This window comes from Agrilus planipennis, unplaced genomic scaffold (genome assembly GCF_000699045.2).
Source record: "Agrilus planipennis isolate EAB-ADULT unplaced genomic scaffold, Apla_2.0 scaffold185, whole genome shotgun sequence".
Taxonomy (NCBI): domain Eukaryota; kingdom Metazoa; phylum Arthropoda; class Insecta; order Coleoptera; family Buprestidae; genus Agrilus; species Agrilus planipennis.
In genome coordinates this window covers 529,881-545,599 of record NW_020439401.1, presented here as the reverse complement: position 1 = coordinate 545,599, position 15,719 = coordinate 529,881, and the positions used below count along the sequence as shown (strand labels likewise).

The following is a 15,719-nucleotide window of genomic DNA, read 5'->3' as shown; positions in this document are numbered from 1 at the left end:
TTATTATTGTGTATTGTTATAATGAGAATTTGATTGTGGCAATACCGAAAGTTGCACTTATCGCTTATGCGATATCTCACCCCGAAAGATTGGTGTTGTGTTTAATTTCATGTTCATCGATAAACTATTGTAGGATACTCAGGAAGTAAAATAATTAGATGGCAATCTATAACTTTTATTGTTATCAATTACGCAATAATTTGCACATACTGATCTAAATTTCTATAACATTCTTTTTACATAAATCTAACATTTTTCCATGTAAGGGATAGATACATCTTTCTGTTTTAAATATACTCAGTTTAATATCGTATTTTATGCGCTTTATATATGTACACTCATTAATGGTACTAGAAATTCTTTGCTTCATTTCTTCATTAAATTTTTATCAATTTTACCAAACAATTAATTGGACATACATCAAATTAATCATTAAAATAATATAATAAATAGGAACAGTAACACGTGGACTAGGTAATAATTTAAATAATTTTAATATTAGTTATGTATTATGTGGGTATACATCATCTACCACATAAATTACATTTATATTACATAATATAGATACTATTCTTACACACTGGATTTGTAAGTAATTACTAGTATTTCAATGCTTTTTTTATGTATAAATCACTTAAATCTAATGACTAGAACTTTGACTCGCACTTAAGCTTTACGCCCTTTTGTAAAATGGCTAAATAAATAAAACTGGAAAACAACTTTACTACCCTATCGTCAATACGTTATTATAGATAAAATACATACAAAGACTAGTGTAATACCTAACTTATTGTACCAAATATATATACATCCACTTTAATCAAGAATTAAGATTGTTGTCTGAAAGGTTATTAAATTTTTGTTTATCTAACGGTACAACGTTTCCTTTTTATATTGCAATATATTCATACGTGTATGTAGAGGATATATATGTAGGTATTAGGTTAGTACAATTATTGCCCTAAAGTTAGTTATATCTTTGGTAGATCTAGCTGTTAAATGTTTCTGAAGAAACATGCAAGATAACTTTTAGAGATGAGAGAATACGAATAAAGAAATTGATATGTTTCAAATAAATCACGCAATGATATAGAGCAGGCAAAAGTATTATTGATTCATCAGCTTGATGTTTTCGCAAATTATTTGACTTGAGCTCAAATTCAAGCTTTTCAAAAATCAACTATTTGACTTGACTTGGTCGCTGTTGCTTGACTTGACGTAAAGTAATTTCAACCTACTTGAAATTGTATTGTTAAATCGATTTATTAGCTAATTGTAAAGCTTTTATTATTCAAATTGATTCTAAAATATACATTTGGTGTATTCTTCGCATTTTACAAATTTAGATGTAAAAGATTCCGTGAAAATACTTGATTGTGACATGATGATAGTGAAATTAGAATTAAGAACTACATTCGCCATGACTAGTAAACTTGTTAAAAGTTGAAACTTGATGCCACACAATGATTAATGAATAAATCAAGTCGTTGTGAAAAAGTACTTGATTCTCCAAATGCTTGAAATGTAACTTCTTGACTTGTTTAAGTCAAATCGTGAATCTCTTATTTAGTATGTTACCTAACGAGGAATATCGTCGTTCAGGATGACTCAAATTACTAGGTATATCTATAGAAAAAGTGAAAACTCTTCACTTACAAATCATTATCGGCTAATATTAATTCAATTAAAATCGAAATAGATATGATCTAAATTTTATCAAAGTTACATACGTAAGTAAGTTAGGTAAATGAGAAGCAGACAGAGACCACACAGATAAAGAATTTGTGTCACCCTGTAGGTATCATTACTAGTGCCTGCTGTTTTTCCTACAACATTATCACTAACATTACTTAATTTTCCTCAAATTACATAGAATTACGAATAGTTTTTTGCAAATAAATAAAGGAGCATTTAAAAGCATTTACAATAATTACAATATATTATAACATAATACTGTTTACGTATAAAAAGCGGGTGTATTGTCATTTTTGGACTAGAACTATAGTGTACTCTTTTAGTAAGTACTTAAACATAGTTGATATTTATTACATACTAATAAACACATAGAGTATTGAAGAACTGCAGTTGAATTCAATAACAGATAATATATACGGACATATATCTAAAGATATAATACAAGCCCTATCTCAACGAAGTTTGGCTTGCTGCTCAAAATACAGAATTTGTAGAACTACAAATAAAACCCTTTTTGAATATTACTCCTACCTATTGGGTCTTTCTTTGGTGCCGCTAATAATTCGTTTGGTATCCCTTCAAAGTGTTCTTCCTTTTATTAGTTACTAGCTTCCCCTCGGCTTCGCAGAAATTAATATAGTTTCTCCATAAAACCTTATAATTCCCAATTCACCCTTACAACGTTTTAATTTTATGTAATGTCGCCATCTTAGATTTCAAATACAAACGTAGCAACAACATTTCATCCTTAGGGGTTGATTTTTAAAAAATGGCCTAAACACGTATTTGCTTAATTTCAACAATGATAACCCTTCGAGTAAACCCGAGTACAAATAGAATATACCCCTTGGAAACGTTTCAACCTCTTTCCATTTGATTAACAATATCAAACAGCATATATACCAAGTTTCAAGTAAATTAAATCACAAATAAAATATGTGCCAAACAAAAATTGCAACACCCTTTTACCCCCCCTCCCTTTTTAGGTTAAATTTTTTAAAATGTGAAAGACCATTAAGACCAAGTTTCAAGTATATCTGACGACAAATAATTAAAAACATTGCAACTCCTCTTCATCACTCCCCCCCCCCAACGGGAACGGGATACGTCCGTCTCTTGGTTGTAAGCTACCTCCCCACTAATTTTCAGCCAAATCGGTTCAGCCGTTCTTCAGTTATAAATAGTGTAACTAACACGACTTTGTTTTATATGTATAGATTTACATTGGATTGATGTGTTAAAAGTTAAAAAGCAGTTTCCATGCTATTACAAAATTGTATTAAATATTCCTTTTGTTAACACCTCTGGTAGATAGGGTTCGTATAATAAAGCTACAAATAAGATTACAACAGTGATACCTCAGGTCATATTCACAGCTCGTATGTATGTATAATGTGCAATCAAATACCTAAATAACTAATAATAAATACAGTTTACAAGTTATTATAATCGTACGAAAAACTAAAAATTTGTCGATAATGCAACATTTACTTTTAAGCTATTTATAGTAAGTAGTAGACATTGAAGCATTTTAACGACTACATGTTATTATAACTACGGAATGACTTTTTGCATTAAACAGTTATACTTAATATACAATCCGCAAGGAATGCCTGGTTATCTTATTTAACTTATCGTGTATACCTATTTGTCGTATAATAACTATCAGAAATATTGTTTTTGGTAGCTGCCAACACTTGGGCGAGATTTTATCTGCGCTACATATGTTACAAAAAGTTTGGTTCATATGACATATTTGCTCGCATATTTTAATCACTGTCGTCGCTTTCTGATTCTGCATGAACAGCACGTGTTGGTTCTTCTTCAATTATAGCAGCAGGTTTAGCGGCTGTAACCACTTCGTAAGCTGCTTGAGATTCGCCCTCTGTATGCTCGATACCCACCCTAATCGAGACATGATACTTAAATTGTAGAACAAAGTTCTAGCCTAAGTCTAAGTAACGATGATATAATTCATGCAAATTTCTTCTTATATTAAGTTGTTTACCCTGTTTTTTACTTAATTGTTATGGTTTGTTATATTATCATAACCTAACCTAACCTAACCACTTTGTAAGCTGCTTGAGATTCCCCCTCTGTATGCTCGATACCCACCCTAACCGAGACATGATACATAAATTGTAGAACAAAGCTCTAAGTCTAAGTAACGACGACATAATTCATGCAAATTTCTTCTTATATTAAGTGATTTACCCTGTTTTTTACTTAATTGTTTTGGTTTGTTATATTTTCATAACCTAACCTAACCTAACCACTTCGTAATCTGCTTGAGATTCGCCCTCTGTATGCTCGGTACTCACCCTAACCGAGACATGATATTAAAATTGTAGAACAAAGCTCTAGCCTAAATTTAAATAACGACGACATAATTCATGCAAATNAGAATGTAGGCCCCCTCCTGTCCAAACGAAATTTAAAATTCACAATCAGCTACAGATAGTCAACCAAAATGTTAATAAAAACATATACTAATAATATTTCAAATGCTTCAACCTATTCGTTGTGAATTTAAAATTTTTATCAAAGCGAACCCTTTGAATTTTATCCTTCTACCTAATGTCAAAAAATAAATTGATACCGTACGAGAAAAATTGCAATTGACAGTTTGAAAACGAAGAAACCTGTTGTTGTAACAATATGTTCACTTACTTGTACTCATGTCTTGCCAAGTACCGCACATATTTCTCCGGGGGTTCATCACTGTCAGAATTTTGTAAGCTAACACTTCTAACCGTCGTGTGGCTAACTTGAGTTGCGGGCATGGTAAATTCGACATGACAGTAATCAGGAAGTTGTTCCGGCATTTGGTCGAAACTTGTAAGAGCCAAACGACAAACAAGGTTATGGGTTGTGTAGGCCCCTTAAAAATAAATTATACATATCAAAATGTGTTAGATAATTCAGGATGGAATAAGCGTTATAGATATAAAACAAAGGATAACGCAGGGCCGAGTCGCCTTTAATAAAAAAAGTCACTTTTATGCTCTTGAAGGAATAATTTAAAAATTCAAAAGAGATTGTTAAAGGTGTTGGTGTCTGGGCGCAGTGGAAAAGAAAAAGTTAGAAACGTTCGAAATGTGGTGTTACAGGCAAATGATAAGACTACAGCGGATATAAATGAGGAGGTATTACAAAGAGTCGGAGAACACCAAGTTTGGACCAATACTGGACAGCCAAGTATGGGTTTGACAATACTGGTCCAAAGTTTGGTCAATCTTGAAATATTGAGGCTAGATACAATAACATTTAGCCAAATTTGGTCCAATATTGGGGCAGCTAAGCATTGGCCTGCCAGTACTGATCCAAACTTCGATTTAATTGTCAAGTGTCAAAGCTAGGTTTATTAACGTTTTGGTAAGGTTGGGTTTGACAATACTGGGCTATGAACCAAAGTTCGGTCAAGTTTCAAGTGTTAAAGCTAAGTATATGTACATATAAACGTTTGGTCAAGCTATATCCTGCTTGTCGTGAGTTCCTACATGGGTAAGAGAGTTAAAATTAGATTAGATTGCTATTCACAAATAGTTAAGGATATGGGATGTTCTAGTTTTAGGAAAATGCCAGTCTTAGGATTGACGACCCTATGACGATCATGATAATATTAAAATGTACTTTGACCTTTACAAGTTGTAGATAAAAATCCATTTCATATAAAAACATCGGCGTACCTACTTATATTATTAATTTTTAATATTTTTTGCATTTAATTTAATTTAACGATCGTTTATTTAGTTAACTAAATAATTCAGCTACTTGGAATTTACCTTGGCCTTCTTTAGGAAGTCTTGGACATCTCCAAACTAACGCTCTGTGTTGATGCTCGTATTTTGCTTGACCGGAAGTCACTTCGATTAGGCTCTCTTGTAAATTATCAACAGTACCAAGAATTCTTTCAATTCCTTTGATTTTACCAGTCCTGCAGAAGTCAGTGATAATATATAGATACATACAAGTTACAATTTAAACTTTAACTCGACTTGTGGTAACTTTTAATGGTTACATTATTTGGACATTTCTTTAGTCCGCCTCTCAGGAATTATTATCGGAATACTTCTATCTTCATTTGGTTTCGAGAAAATATAACTTTCTTATTTGGAATTAATTTTTTCAAAATTGAAAAGAGCTTCTTTTTCTATTTCTAATGATGTATAACAACCCTATTTTGTTTTCATTCTTTCGAAAGGAAATTAAATTTTTCTAGTTTTCACTAATTGGTTATAAAAGTCACAGTTTATCTGTTTAAATGCTGTTACGTCTTTCCGAACATGAAAGTATTCTTACTACAAGATTTCACACTTTGATAATTAGATTTCATAATTTATTTGCGGAAATACGAAAGCTAGTCATATTTTCTTGAAAACAAATGGATTTAGAAAATTTTCCGATAATTCCATGAGAAGCGGACCATAAGTGTCCTAACAATGGATCCCTTAAAAAGTTGTGATATCCAAAATTAATGAAACATACTATTTCTTAAGAATGACAAAAATAATTTCACCAATATCTTTTAAAGTAAATAAAAGGGCAACATGAAAAGCGAGCTTGAGATTTCCCTGAATCATTCCCCATTTAAGCCTTTGTAATAATAAGCAAAATGCTAACGGTTAGGTTCTAACTTCAGAGTATAGCAGTAATGACACATGTACGAACACACATTTCGCACAGTGTATACGGAGATTCCCTATAGTTTCGCATACAGTATATTTACAACTTCAAAAAATTATTTTACCTTCTGTGTGCTGATTTAACAGAACCATATCGAAAATGTTTTTCAACCCTAAACAGATAGATCCAGCATTCTGGTATCGGATACCTTATCATTACATCTTCGCAGGGTATTTGTCCTAATTTCCGGGAAGCGAATCCTGGTACCAAAACGTCTGCTTTTAAAATTATCTTAAAAATAGTTTTGTGTTATTACTAAAACTAAAAGAAAGCTACAAAAAATGCATTACTTTATTTCCCGTCACGTTCAAGGAAGCTTTTAATTGAAGAGGTAACTCCCTGTTTTTGGGTGGTCGTACCCTAAATCGCATCAGTTCAATGTAACACGCATCGGGGGGCTTGAATCTACGATATCAATTGAAACAATTTTTTATTTCGTAAGTAAACATTAAGTACTTAGTAAAATCAATAAATAAATAATCAGTTTTAAAGTTGATATTAGATACTAACTTTATAATGTGTGAGTTTTCGTATTCGTCTTGTTGGACACATGAATGAAATTCGACTTCCTCAAGTCGAATCCACTCTTCAGTTACGACTGGAATGATATCATGACGCCCTACGACTTCCTTCCCTTGTCTTCGTAAATCATTAACGCCTAATTCTATATCAGGCATTCCGGTTAGAAATCCCAAAAAGAATAGCCGTACTCTTGCTATCTGTCTTTCTATATGACCTGAAATAAAATACATCGAAAAGTAATCAAACGAAAAGAATAATTAAGTCGTTTTCTTAAAGCACCGTCTGATTCCTGTTCGACGTAAAGTTCATCCACAGTTGTAATTTGAACTTCTTCCATTTTATAATGCAACGCCCTGTCCCGATGAGCTGAAAGACGAAAGAGAGCTTCTTCCACACAGACAGAAAACTGTTTTAAATCTTCATAGCTTAAGGATCCTAACTTCATTAACTGGGACACTTGGGGGGCATGTTCTACCGGCAACCCCAATTTTTTCAAGTCGCTCCCAAATTCTTTAACGCCTATAATTTTTTTAAGTCCACACAGAATTATTAATTACAATGCTCAGTTTGTAATAGAAGTTACCCTGATAATCCCCCTGTATAGCGTAAGAAGCAAACTGACTTAGTTTATTCGTAATTCTTTCTGCCTTTTTGACTTGACCGGGTCGTACACCAGGACGTTCTTTGTAGAAGATGTATTGAAGTTTGATAGTGAAAATTTTTCCGTACTGATCATATTGTTGGGCACCTATGTCCGAAACAGAGTAACAGGGTTGAAGTGGAAGCTCTTGGAATGGGTCTTTGTCACCCTTCTGATTATATAATTGCAGTAGCACGCAATCTGGTTGATGAACCAACATAACAAATATTTTCTTCCAGAATCTGCAAGTTTTTATCAAAAGAGAAAGTGATAATGTGTTGTGATATTGATCATTGAGGAGTTATACCTTTGCCCAGTAATTTTTTTCTTATTGGGCTGCCTCAAGTGCATTTCCCATTCTTCCCTTTTTAGCGTTGTTCGAGGAAACGGTTCTAAAGGTTGAGACACGTCCTCATCAAATAACGGAGTTGGAGGGGTTTCGGCAGAATCTGTTCTTTGAATTTTTGCCTCATCTAGAACCATAAAATAAACACGTATGGAATGATTTAGATAAACGTTTATGCATGTGAATGTTTACCAAACACCAGGGCTGGTTCTTGAGAAGATATGAGTTCAGTAGTGGGTTTTGCTTGGTCAAATGGATTAAACCTTGGAGAGCTTTCTGAAAAGGCGTTTTGGGTTTGAACAGGCGGTGGAGCTATGGAAGGCATAATTTCGTCGCCGAAAGCATTAGATTCAACTTTTGGCCTAAAACAATTTAATTTGTTATCCAAAAACTGTATGAGTTTGAAACAGTTACCTTATAAACACAGAAAAGTCTTTCTCTTCTTCAGAGTCTTGCGAGGGCGCTTTCGACATTCTGTTTGGAGTGCTTTGAGGTACTTGAGGGGGCTCTTGGAGTGTAAGAAAATTGTCAAAGGGTTCCTCGTTTTCGAAGCCTCCAGCGAAACCAGTTCCGCCGAAATCGTTACTATTTCCCCATGCGTTTGAATTGCCAGAAAAAGCATCAAAGACGCCGTTCTTATTCTCATCTTTTGTGACCGATTCGAATTTAGCCGTAAATGCGTCGAATTCGTCTTCTTGTTTGGGGGGTTGCGAGAAATTTACCATTTGACTTACAGACGTTGGAGCAGTTTCTGGTACAGCATTACTAGGTGGCAAATACGTATTCTCTCCAAGAATATCAGGTTGCTGCTTAATCACAGCCGGTATCGGCTCAGTACTATTTTCAGTAGCCATGAATGGATTGAAACTACTACTCGAAATGGATCCTCTACTTTGATTGTCGTTTAATTCCATCTGAAAATCCGTTATTGATTTTTCTGGAGACGTGAAACTTCCATGACTAATGTCAGTCTCCTTGGTATCTTCCGTTAAAGTAAAATTATTACTATTTTCGATAACTACTGAAGGCTTTTCCGGTTCTGATGGGAGGATTTCACTAAAATTGACACCAAACCGAAGTAAAAACAACTAAGTTATTTGTAAAAGAAATTGGTTACCTCGAAACAAAATCAGTAGGTTCCTTAGTATCAAAAACCGTTGATCTTTCTATTAAATTATGGTCTTGTATTAGATCTGGTTTTGTGTCCATTTCCATGGCGTCAGATAAAAGATCAATTTTAGGTTCTTCTACTGGTTGACTAGTAACAGACGATTTTCTGTTGTACAGGTTAAGTATATCTTCTTTGGATGCAAAAGCCTTTTGAACCGGTGGAGCAGGTTGAACGCTGATACTATCTCCCAACATGTCTATCATTTCATTAGATACGTTTTGATCTACTACTGGTTTAGGTTTTTCCTGAGGAGGGTTCACTAGATGTGGAGGGGGTGGTTTTGATGGCGGTGGTGGTTTAGGCGGTGGTATCTGCTTTTTTGGAGGTTCTGGCCTTGGAGGCGGCGGTTTGGGTTTAGGCTGTATTTCTTCATTTTTAAAGGCATCAGGAATGACTTGATTTTGGTTTACATCAGGTGCTTTGCTTTCATTAAGGGATAGGAGATCGTGTGATTGAAAATCAGAAACACTCTGTACAGCTGAGTTGTTCTCTATCTCTTGCATTCTTGAATCTCCCATGTCAAGAAGGTCTTCGCAAGCGCTTGGTTCTGGCGTTGGACACTGCGAGTGAAGATCTTTCATTGATATAGGACTTGGCGATCTAGTTGGAGGAATCCTATCTAGCAAATGGGAACTGGTCGCGTCCATGGCTCCCATTACGGACATGAGTAAGTCTTGGGTTTCCTTCGATGCCGATGTTGTAGGCATCGATGGTCGGAGTGGAGCTTGGTTGTACTCAACTACGAAAAAATATTTTAAGTATTGCCCAATAAAGATAGTTTTTACAATTCTTTTTTACCTTGAAGAGACTGCGTTTGATCTTGAGAAAAATGCGACCCAAATGAATCATTTACATTAGAGACAGTGTTTGTGTATGCCAGATTTAGTTGAGTGGGTTTTTGAGGTGATGTGGTTACGGTCGTTTCGACTGCGCTTATGGTGTTTTGGTCTAAAAATATTAAAGAAATTTAAGACAGTAGAAGAAATCTTGTAGCGCTGTACATTCTGATTACAAACCATAATTAACGGCAGTTTCCGCTTCAGCAGGTCCAAGGTCCATAGGATCAAAAGCAAAGGGATTAGTTGAGTTGCTAGGTGCAACAGCGGCAGCAGTTTGAGACAAAAATGGATTATCGATTTGACTAGCGTTCCCATACAGAAAATCTTCGTTCATTAGGAATGGGTTTGATGCAGCTTGTTGTTGTTGCTGCTCTTGTTCGAATGTTTCCTCGAAAAGGAAAGGATTAGCTCCGTTATTTGCCATTGCGTTTTACAATAGTTCTGACTCTAATAATTTTATTTCGGTTCTGCCCAAATGAATATTGTCAGCTATCGAAGTATCAAATGGATCTACTTCGTCAAGAAATTCAGCTTCGTTAATTTCATCGACTTGTAAAGGTGTTAATGGTTTAACAGGTGTCAGTTCCACGGTTTCCTCAAGAAGATCAGGAAGATTACTTGGTTGTGCGATAGTACTGTTTAGGGAAGACGACGGTGTAATAGTAGGAGATATTGTGGTATGAACCAATTCCTTTTCTATCTGTTTCAATTCAGCATTTCCAGGAGCCAAATTGTCAGCAATCGAAGTATCGAAAGGGTCTACGTAACTGTCGAAATCATTAGATGGAACTTCTGTTGCCGGTGTCAATGCTTTTGCTGTATCTTCTTCACCTGTTGTTAATAAATCAAAGGACTGAGTTGAACTGATTGGAACTGAATCAAATTTGGCAGCAAATGTGCTGTTCCCATTAGTGTTTGTTATGGCCCTATCATCGAAAGAAGTATCGAATGGATCGTCTGATGTTGTTTCGGGTGGCGATAATTTTTCTGGAATAGAATTCTCTCTTATATAATACGGTGTCAAAGGTTTCGCTGCTTTCTTATTTTCGTCTTTTACAGCTAAAGAGTTGTAAATAGCGCCTTGTAATGGCAACACAAATCCCACTGCCTTTTTATCCGTTAATGATTCTTTTCTGATGTTCCTTTCTTCTGCTCGTGGATCAAAATCGTCGTCCAGGGGTTCCTGGATCTTATGTTTCAGATCGCTTAAAAGTTCCTCTTCCAAGTATTTTAATTCCGTCTGACAAGGTTCAGTTATGGTATTGATAACAGACGTTGTATCGAAAGGGTCGCAGTATTCAATATAATTTTCATCAACCTTTTCTTGGGGTTTTAAAGGTTCTTCTCCTAATTTTGTAAGATCGGTGTTACTTCCTCCTAAGAGATCTCGTTGCGCAGGTTGAATTACTTTCAACAAAATTTCTGAAAAGAATGACGTTCTGAAATTAATTAAAGGTTAAAGATTAATTAATTAGCTTACCAGTGGTCTTTGTAATTTGAACGGAAGCTTTTGGATCTTCTTCCGTACTCAGTATTTCCTTTTCTATTAACTTGAGTTCAGTTTTTCCGGGCAGTATATTTTCTGCAAAAGTTGTATCAAAAGGATCGTCTTCTAAAGGTTCGATAACTTCTTCTGGAATTCCTTTTTGGGTGTTATCGATTTGACTACAATGAAACAGGGAATTATTTTCAAAGCTTTCTTGTTCTTTAATGAGTTTTATACTTTTCAGAAAAAGCGTCCCAATGTTCTTCTAGTACTAAATTTGTTGCTCCAGTTGGTAAAGAAGCAGTTACAACTGGTTTAGAAAGACTTTCAGCAGCTAACAATTCAAATTCAATATCGTCATCTTCTTCAAATTTATTGACAAATTCTTCTATCAGTTTCTTTTGCACGTGATTGGTTGCTTCTTCTTTCTTTTCAGCAAGATTAGTTAGAGTGGTGGGCAATAGGTTCTTACTTAAATCAATCGGTGACGTTGCAAGGTCAGGTGGAGCATCGTCAGTGTCAAGAAGAGTTGGTTTAGATTCCGAAACGCCTTAAAATTATACCGTTTAGAAAATTCTACGAGTCGAACTAACAAATATCGGTAAATACTTGTATCTGTTGTGCTTGCTGTTTCCTTAAAGCCTTCGTCAAAACTACCAAGGAGGAGGTCCCTTTGTTGAAGAATTGCTCTTTTGGGCGACGGTCTCTTCACAGGAACGCAAGTAGGTGCTTGGACACGTCCTGTTAGAACTTCAACAGCTGAACCAATTGGTACGAGTTTTTTGCCTTTTCTCTCAACAGCTGGGCCTAAAATTGCCCTTTCGGCAATCGAAGTATCGAAGGGATCGTCACCTGTCTGCTGCTCAGTAGGAGACTCTAAAATAAGAACGCAGAAAAGTACTGAAACTGATTAAAAAGACAAAACAAACAGAAAATTGTATAGACCGTTCTAAATTTGTTTTCATATTGAAGGTAAGAAGAAGTAAACCTGGAATGTAGGCTAATTTAACTTCTCCAGTTACTATAACATCCAGGTACGATGTATCAAAAATATCTTCATCTTCTTCTTCTGTTTCTGACTCAGAAACTTCTACAATTCCTACTTCTTGAGCTTTTCGTGGTTCCTCAACAGGTTGAGCAGATTCTTGGGTTGATGTTTCGGACTTTGGTTGTTTTTCCGGTGCAGATGGGACAGTCACTCGTTGAAAAAACGATGTACTTTTTATCCGATCCAAATCATCTACAAATTACTTCTTTTTAAGCTGTTCGCTTTCGTATCTTGTGTCTGACGCCATTTAGTTTCCAGTTATGTTAACTACCTCACCTTGAGTCTTTTTCAAAACACTATCGATCCCAGCAGTAAATTTTTTCCAATCTTCGTTTTCTTTTCCTGGCTTTTCTTTATCTTCGCTAGTCGGTGAAGGAGCAGTCTGGTGTTGTTTGCGATATGCCTCTAATTCTTCTGGTTTAAATAAATCGTCCTCTTTGTGCTTCGATTTTTTTCCTTTCTTTTTCTTCTTAAGACCCTTTGTTAATTTGTGCATTTTTCAGACCACATTTTTATTTTTTCTAAAATATAATCACACTTCAAGGCGCTATCTTTGTAATATAAACTAGATTTTTAAACAAATACCTTAAGTGATTATAATCATCTAAATTATTGTTCATTTATTGAACAAATCGTATAGTAGAAATGTCTTCCTTAGAAATTAGCTGTACTTTTAAATAATAATGAAATAGAAGCAATAAAAAAGGTACTAAAATAACTAAATTCTCTAGCTTTAAGATTAAGAGTGAAAAATGGTAACTAATTGTAAGATGAACATTTCAATAATTTTCTTATATATAGGTAATCATTTCTACTAATAAAAATCTCTTGTTGAGTTGAGAATAATTTGCGATACCACTTAAAATTTTTAATCTTAGGATTATTATCGATATCCGAAATTTAAATTTGGAAAAAGCAAACTGATTATTACGGTATTACTTCTTAATTGATTACAATTATACATATTATTATTGGATTAATAGGTGTAACTTACTCACTTTAAATCAAAGAAATCGTTTTTTATCTTTTCTAAATGATCTTTAATTTCACAATGCGAAAATATCGACATAAATTAGTTACTCGGCACACCATCACCTGTTACGTTTTGCTACATGTCAAAATGATGACCTTGCTTTATAAAAGAATAATTTTATCGAGAGCAAAAGATTGTAATTAAATTTAATAGTACTTACACGATATACTGAAGAAAAATGATTTACGGGATGTGAACACGGTCCAGAAATTATTTTTGTTTTCGATAAATAGCGATGTCTTGAAATAGACGCCATGACACACATTCGCCGTCGCGGCGCTAGGCGTCTAAATACAAGTTCGCGAAGTTATATAGGTATTGATCGGATGTACAGTCAGGACCGTAATGAAAATTTTACTTATTACTTTATTCGAAATTATGTACTTGATGCAATTTCTAGTTTATCTTAAAATGTTAAACAATTGTTTACATGCTTATTAGGCATTGTAACAAAGACTTCTACGGTTTTAATTACTTTTATTTATTTTTTGATATAGACATGCCTCATGAAATGTTACAGATTCATGTTACAAGATTCTTGACAATACTCGTTTTACATTAGGATTAAATTTTTGTATTGTTAATTAACTGCGAATAAACTAATGGCCGATATTACTTTAATTCATGATGTTTTAGATTTTATAAGCTAATTTATTTATTTATTGTGACACATTTTCTTTTTAAACTTTGATAATATAATTGAATAGAGGTGTTATACGTATAATCTACTTTCACAATTGTCATATTTATTTCACAAATTCAATTAGTTCATGCACGTTATGACAGAAGTTAGACATTGGGGTTTCCTTAAAGTGACTTACACCAAAATTTAGGGGATACCTTATCGTTGGTATGATTACTACCAGCTTCAGTCCATTCGACGGATTTAAATCTTTTTGAATTGTTTTTATGGTTTTATTATATTCTATATTACTTGGCATCCTTTTTCTGTTAGAAATTGTTTTATATTGTAAACGTGTATTAAAAGAAAAAGGTACTTACGTGCTGAGTTGGCTTGGGAAAACTCAGCAAATATGTAACGAGCACATTTTCACTAACAGAAAACACTGATCTATTTAAATTTATATCTGGATGCCCCAAAATAACGCTAAAGAGACAACCGATATTGATCCAGAGTCTTTTGATATCTGTACAACGTGTCCAATAGAAATTCCCAATTCAACTCTGACGTAAAGAATGAGCGCCAAATATAAAATTTCGTATCACCAGTAGTAAATATGTGTCGCAATAGTAAATATACACGTTGCGAATACATATAACGATTTTAGAAGTTTATATTTTTCTAGACTTTCGTAAAATTCAAGATTCATTTGTTCTGATTTTCTGTAACAAAAGAAGTCAGCGGAATTTCATTGTTAAAACATTTGAAGTTATACTTGTTTTGATATGCAACGGAAGGTGCGCGCGCAAACGGGCAATGAGCACGGAACCAAAACTGATGCATCTAGTCTGGGCTAAATAAATAGATATGTAATTTCTAACGCGTGTATTTATTCATATTGCATTCTTATCATAAATTAAAAGAAAATACTTTAAACTTACCTACAGCTTGACGTACTTACCTTAAACCTTATCAATCAATTAATACAATCGACTTTTTTATTTTTAATATAATTAAGTTGTAATACAGTAAAAGAAACATTTTAATTTTTAATATCATTTTAATGAAAAACAATGGAAAAACATATAAAGTAATTTTTAAACTTCTGCACAAGCAGACAACTCAGTGGTATATTCTAGAGAATAAAAATTATATCTATATTGTACTTCTAAATATAATTATTAGATATCTAACATTACAAATAATATACAAGGTTTGTAATTCTTTTTAATCAGGATACTGTTAACAGTAGTAGCGGTTTTTTTATTAATATGTTTATGAAATTTATTTCGCATTTTGTTTGATGGGTACGCCGGATTGCTTCAGTTGCAGAATTATAGAGCGCATACGCGAAACGTCTTTACTACTTTTGCTTACTTTAGGACTAAAATCGCACAATTTCGCTATCCTTTCCCATTCCGTACCGGGCTCCATTTGATCGTCTTCAGCGACGAATAACTTTTCAGCATTTCTGCATACAATGTGAAAAAATTAATGAATAATTATAAGCGCGAATATAAAAAAAAACTTATTAAAATCATGCAAATATATTATTAATTTTTCTATAAGCGCACAAGAAAGATTATTGTAGCATACTAATAATAATCTAAATATTTTAATTTAAATGACTT

General features: G+C 33.9%; 2 protein-coding genes across 4 annotated transcripts in view; both read right to left on the bottom strand.

Moving 5' to 3' along the window:
• Positions 1–2,907: 2,907 nt before the first annotated feature.
• On the bottom strand, positions 2,908–14,597 carry LOC108737759 (protein stoned-B-like). The gene is given in 20 exon segments (XM_025978933.1): positions 2,908–3,600; positions 4,366–4,576; positions 5,481–5,632; positions 6,446–6,612; positions 6,672–6,786; positions 6,892–7,117; positions 7,183–7,422; positions 7,487–7,785; positions 7,851–8,016; positions 8,082–8,251; positions 8,304–8,945; positions 9,007–9,799; positions 9,859–10,008; positions 10,077–11,321; positions 11,380–11,564; positions 11,623–11,935; positions 11,995–12,261; positions 12,374–12,625; positions 12,710–12,954; positions 14,469–14,597. Coding segments are annotated over 19 exon segments (5,949 nt in total). The 5' UTR covers positions 12,930–12,954; positions 14,469–14,597; the 3' UTR covers positions 2,908–3,464.
• A 531-nt stretch (positions 14,598–15,128) lies between these two features.
• The window catches only part of LOC108737773 (clathrin light chain), a 4,542-nt gene continuing 3,951 nt past the window's right edge, over positions 15,129–15,719 (bottom strand). For all 3 annotated transcript variants that reach the window (XM_025978932.1, XM_025978930.1, XM_025978931.1), the window contains one exon: positions 15,129–15,559. In XM_025978932.1, the coding sequence (XP_025834717.1) occupies positions 15,373–15,559 (187 nt within the window). In that variant the 3' untranslated portion in view covers positions 15,129–15,372. The remainder of the gene's footprint in view (positions 15,560–15,719) is intronic.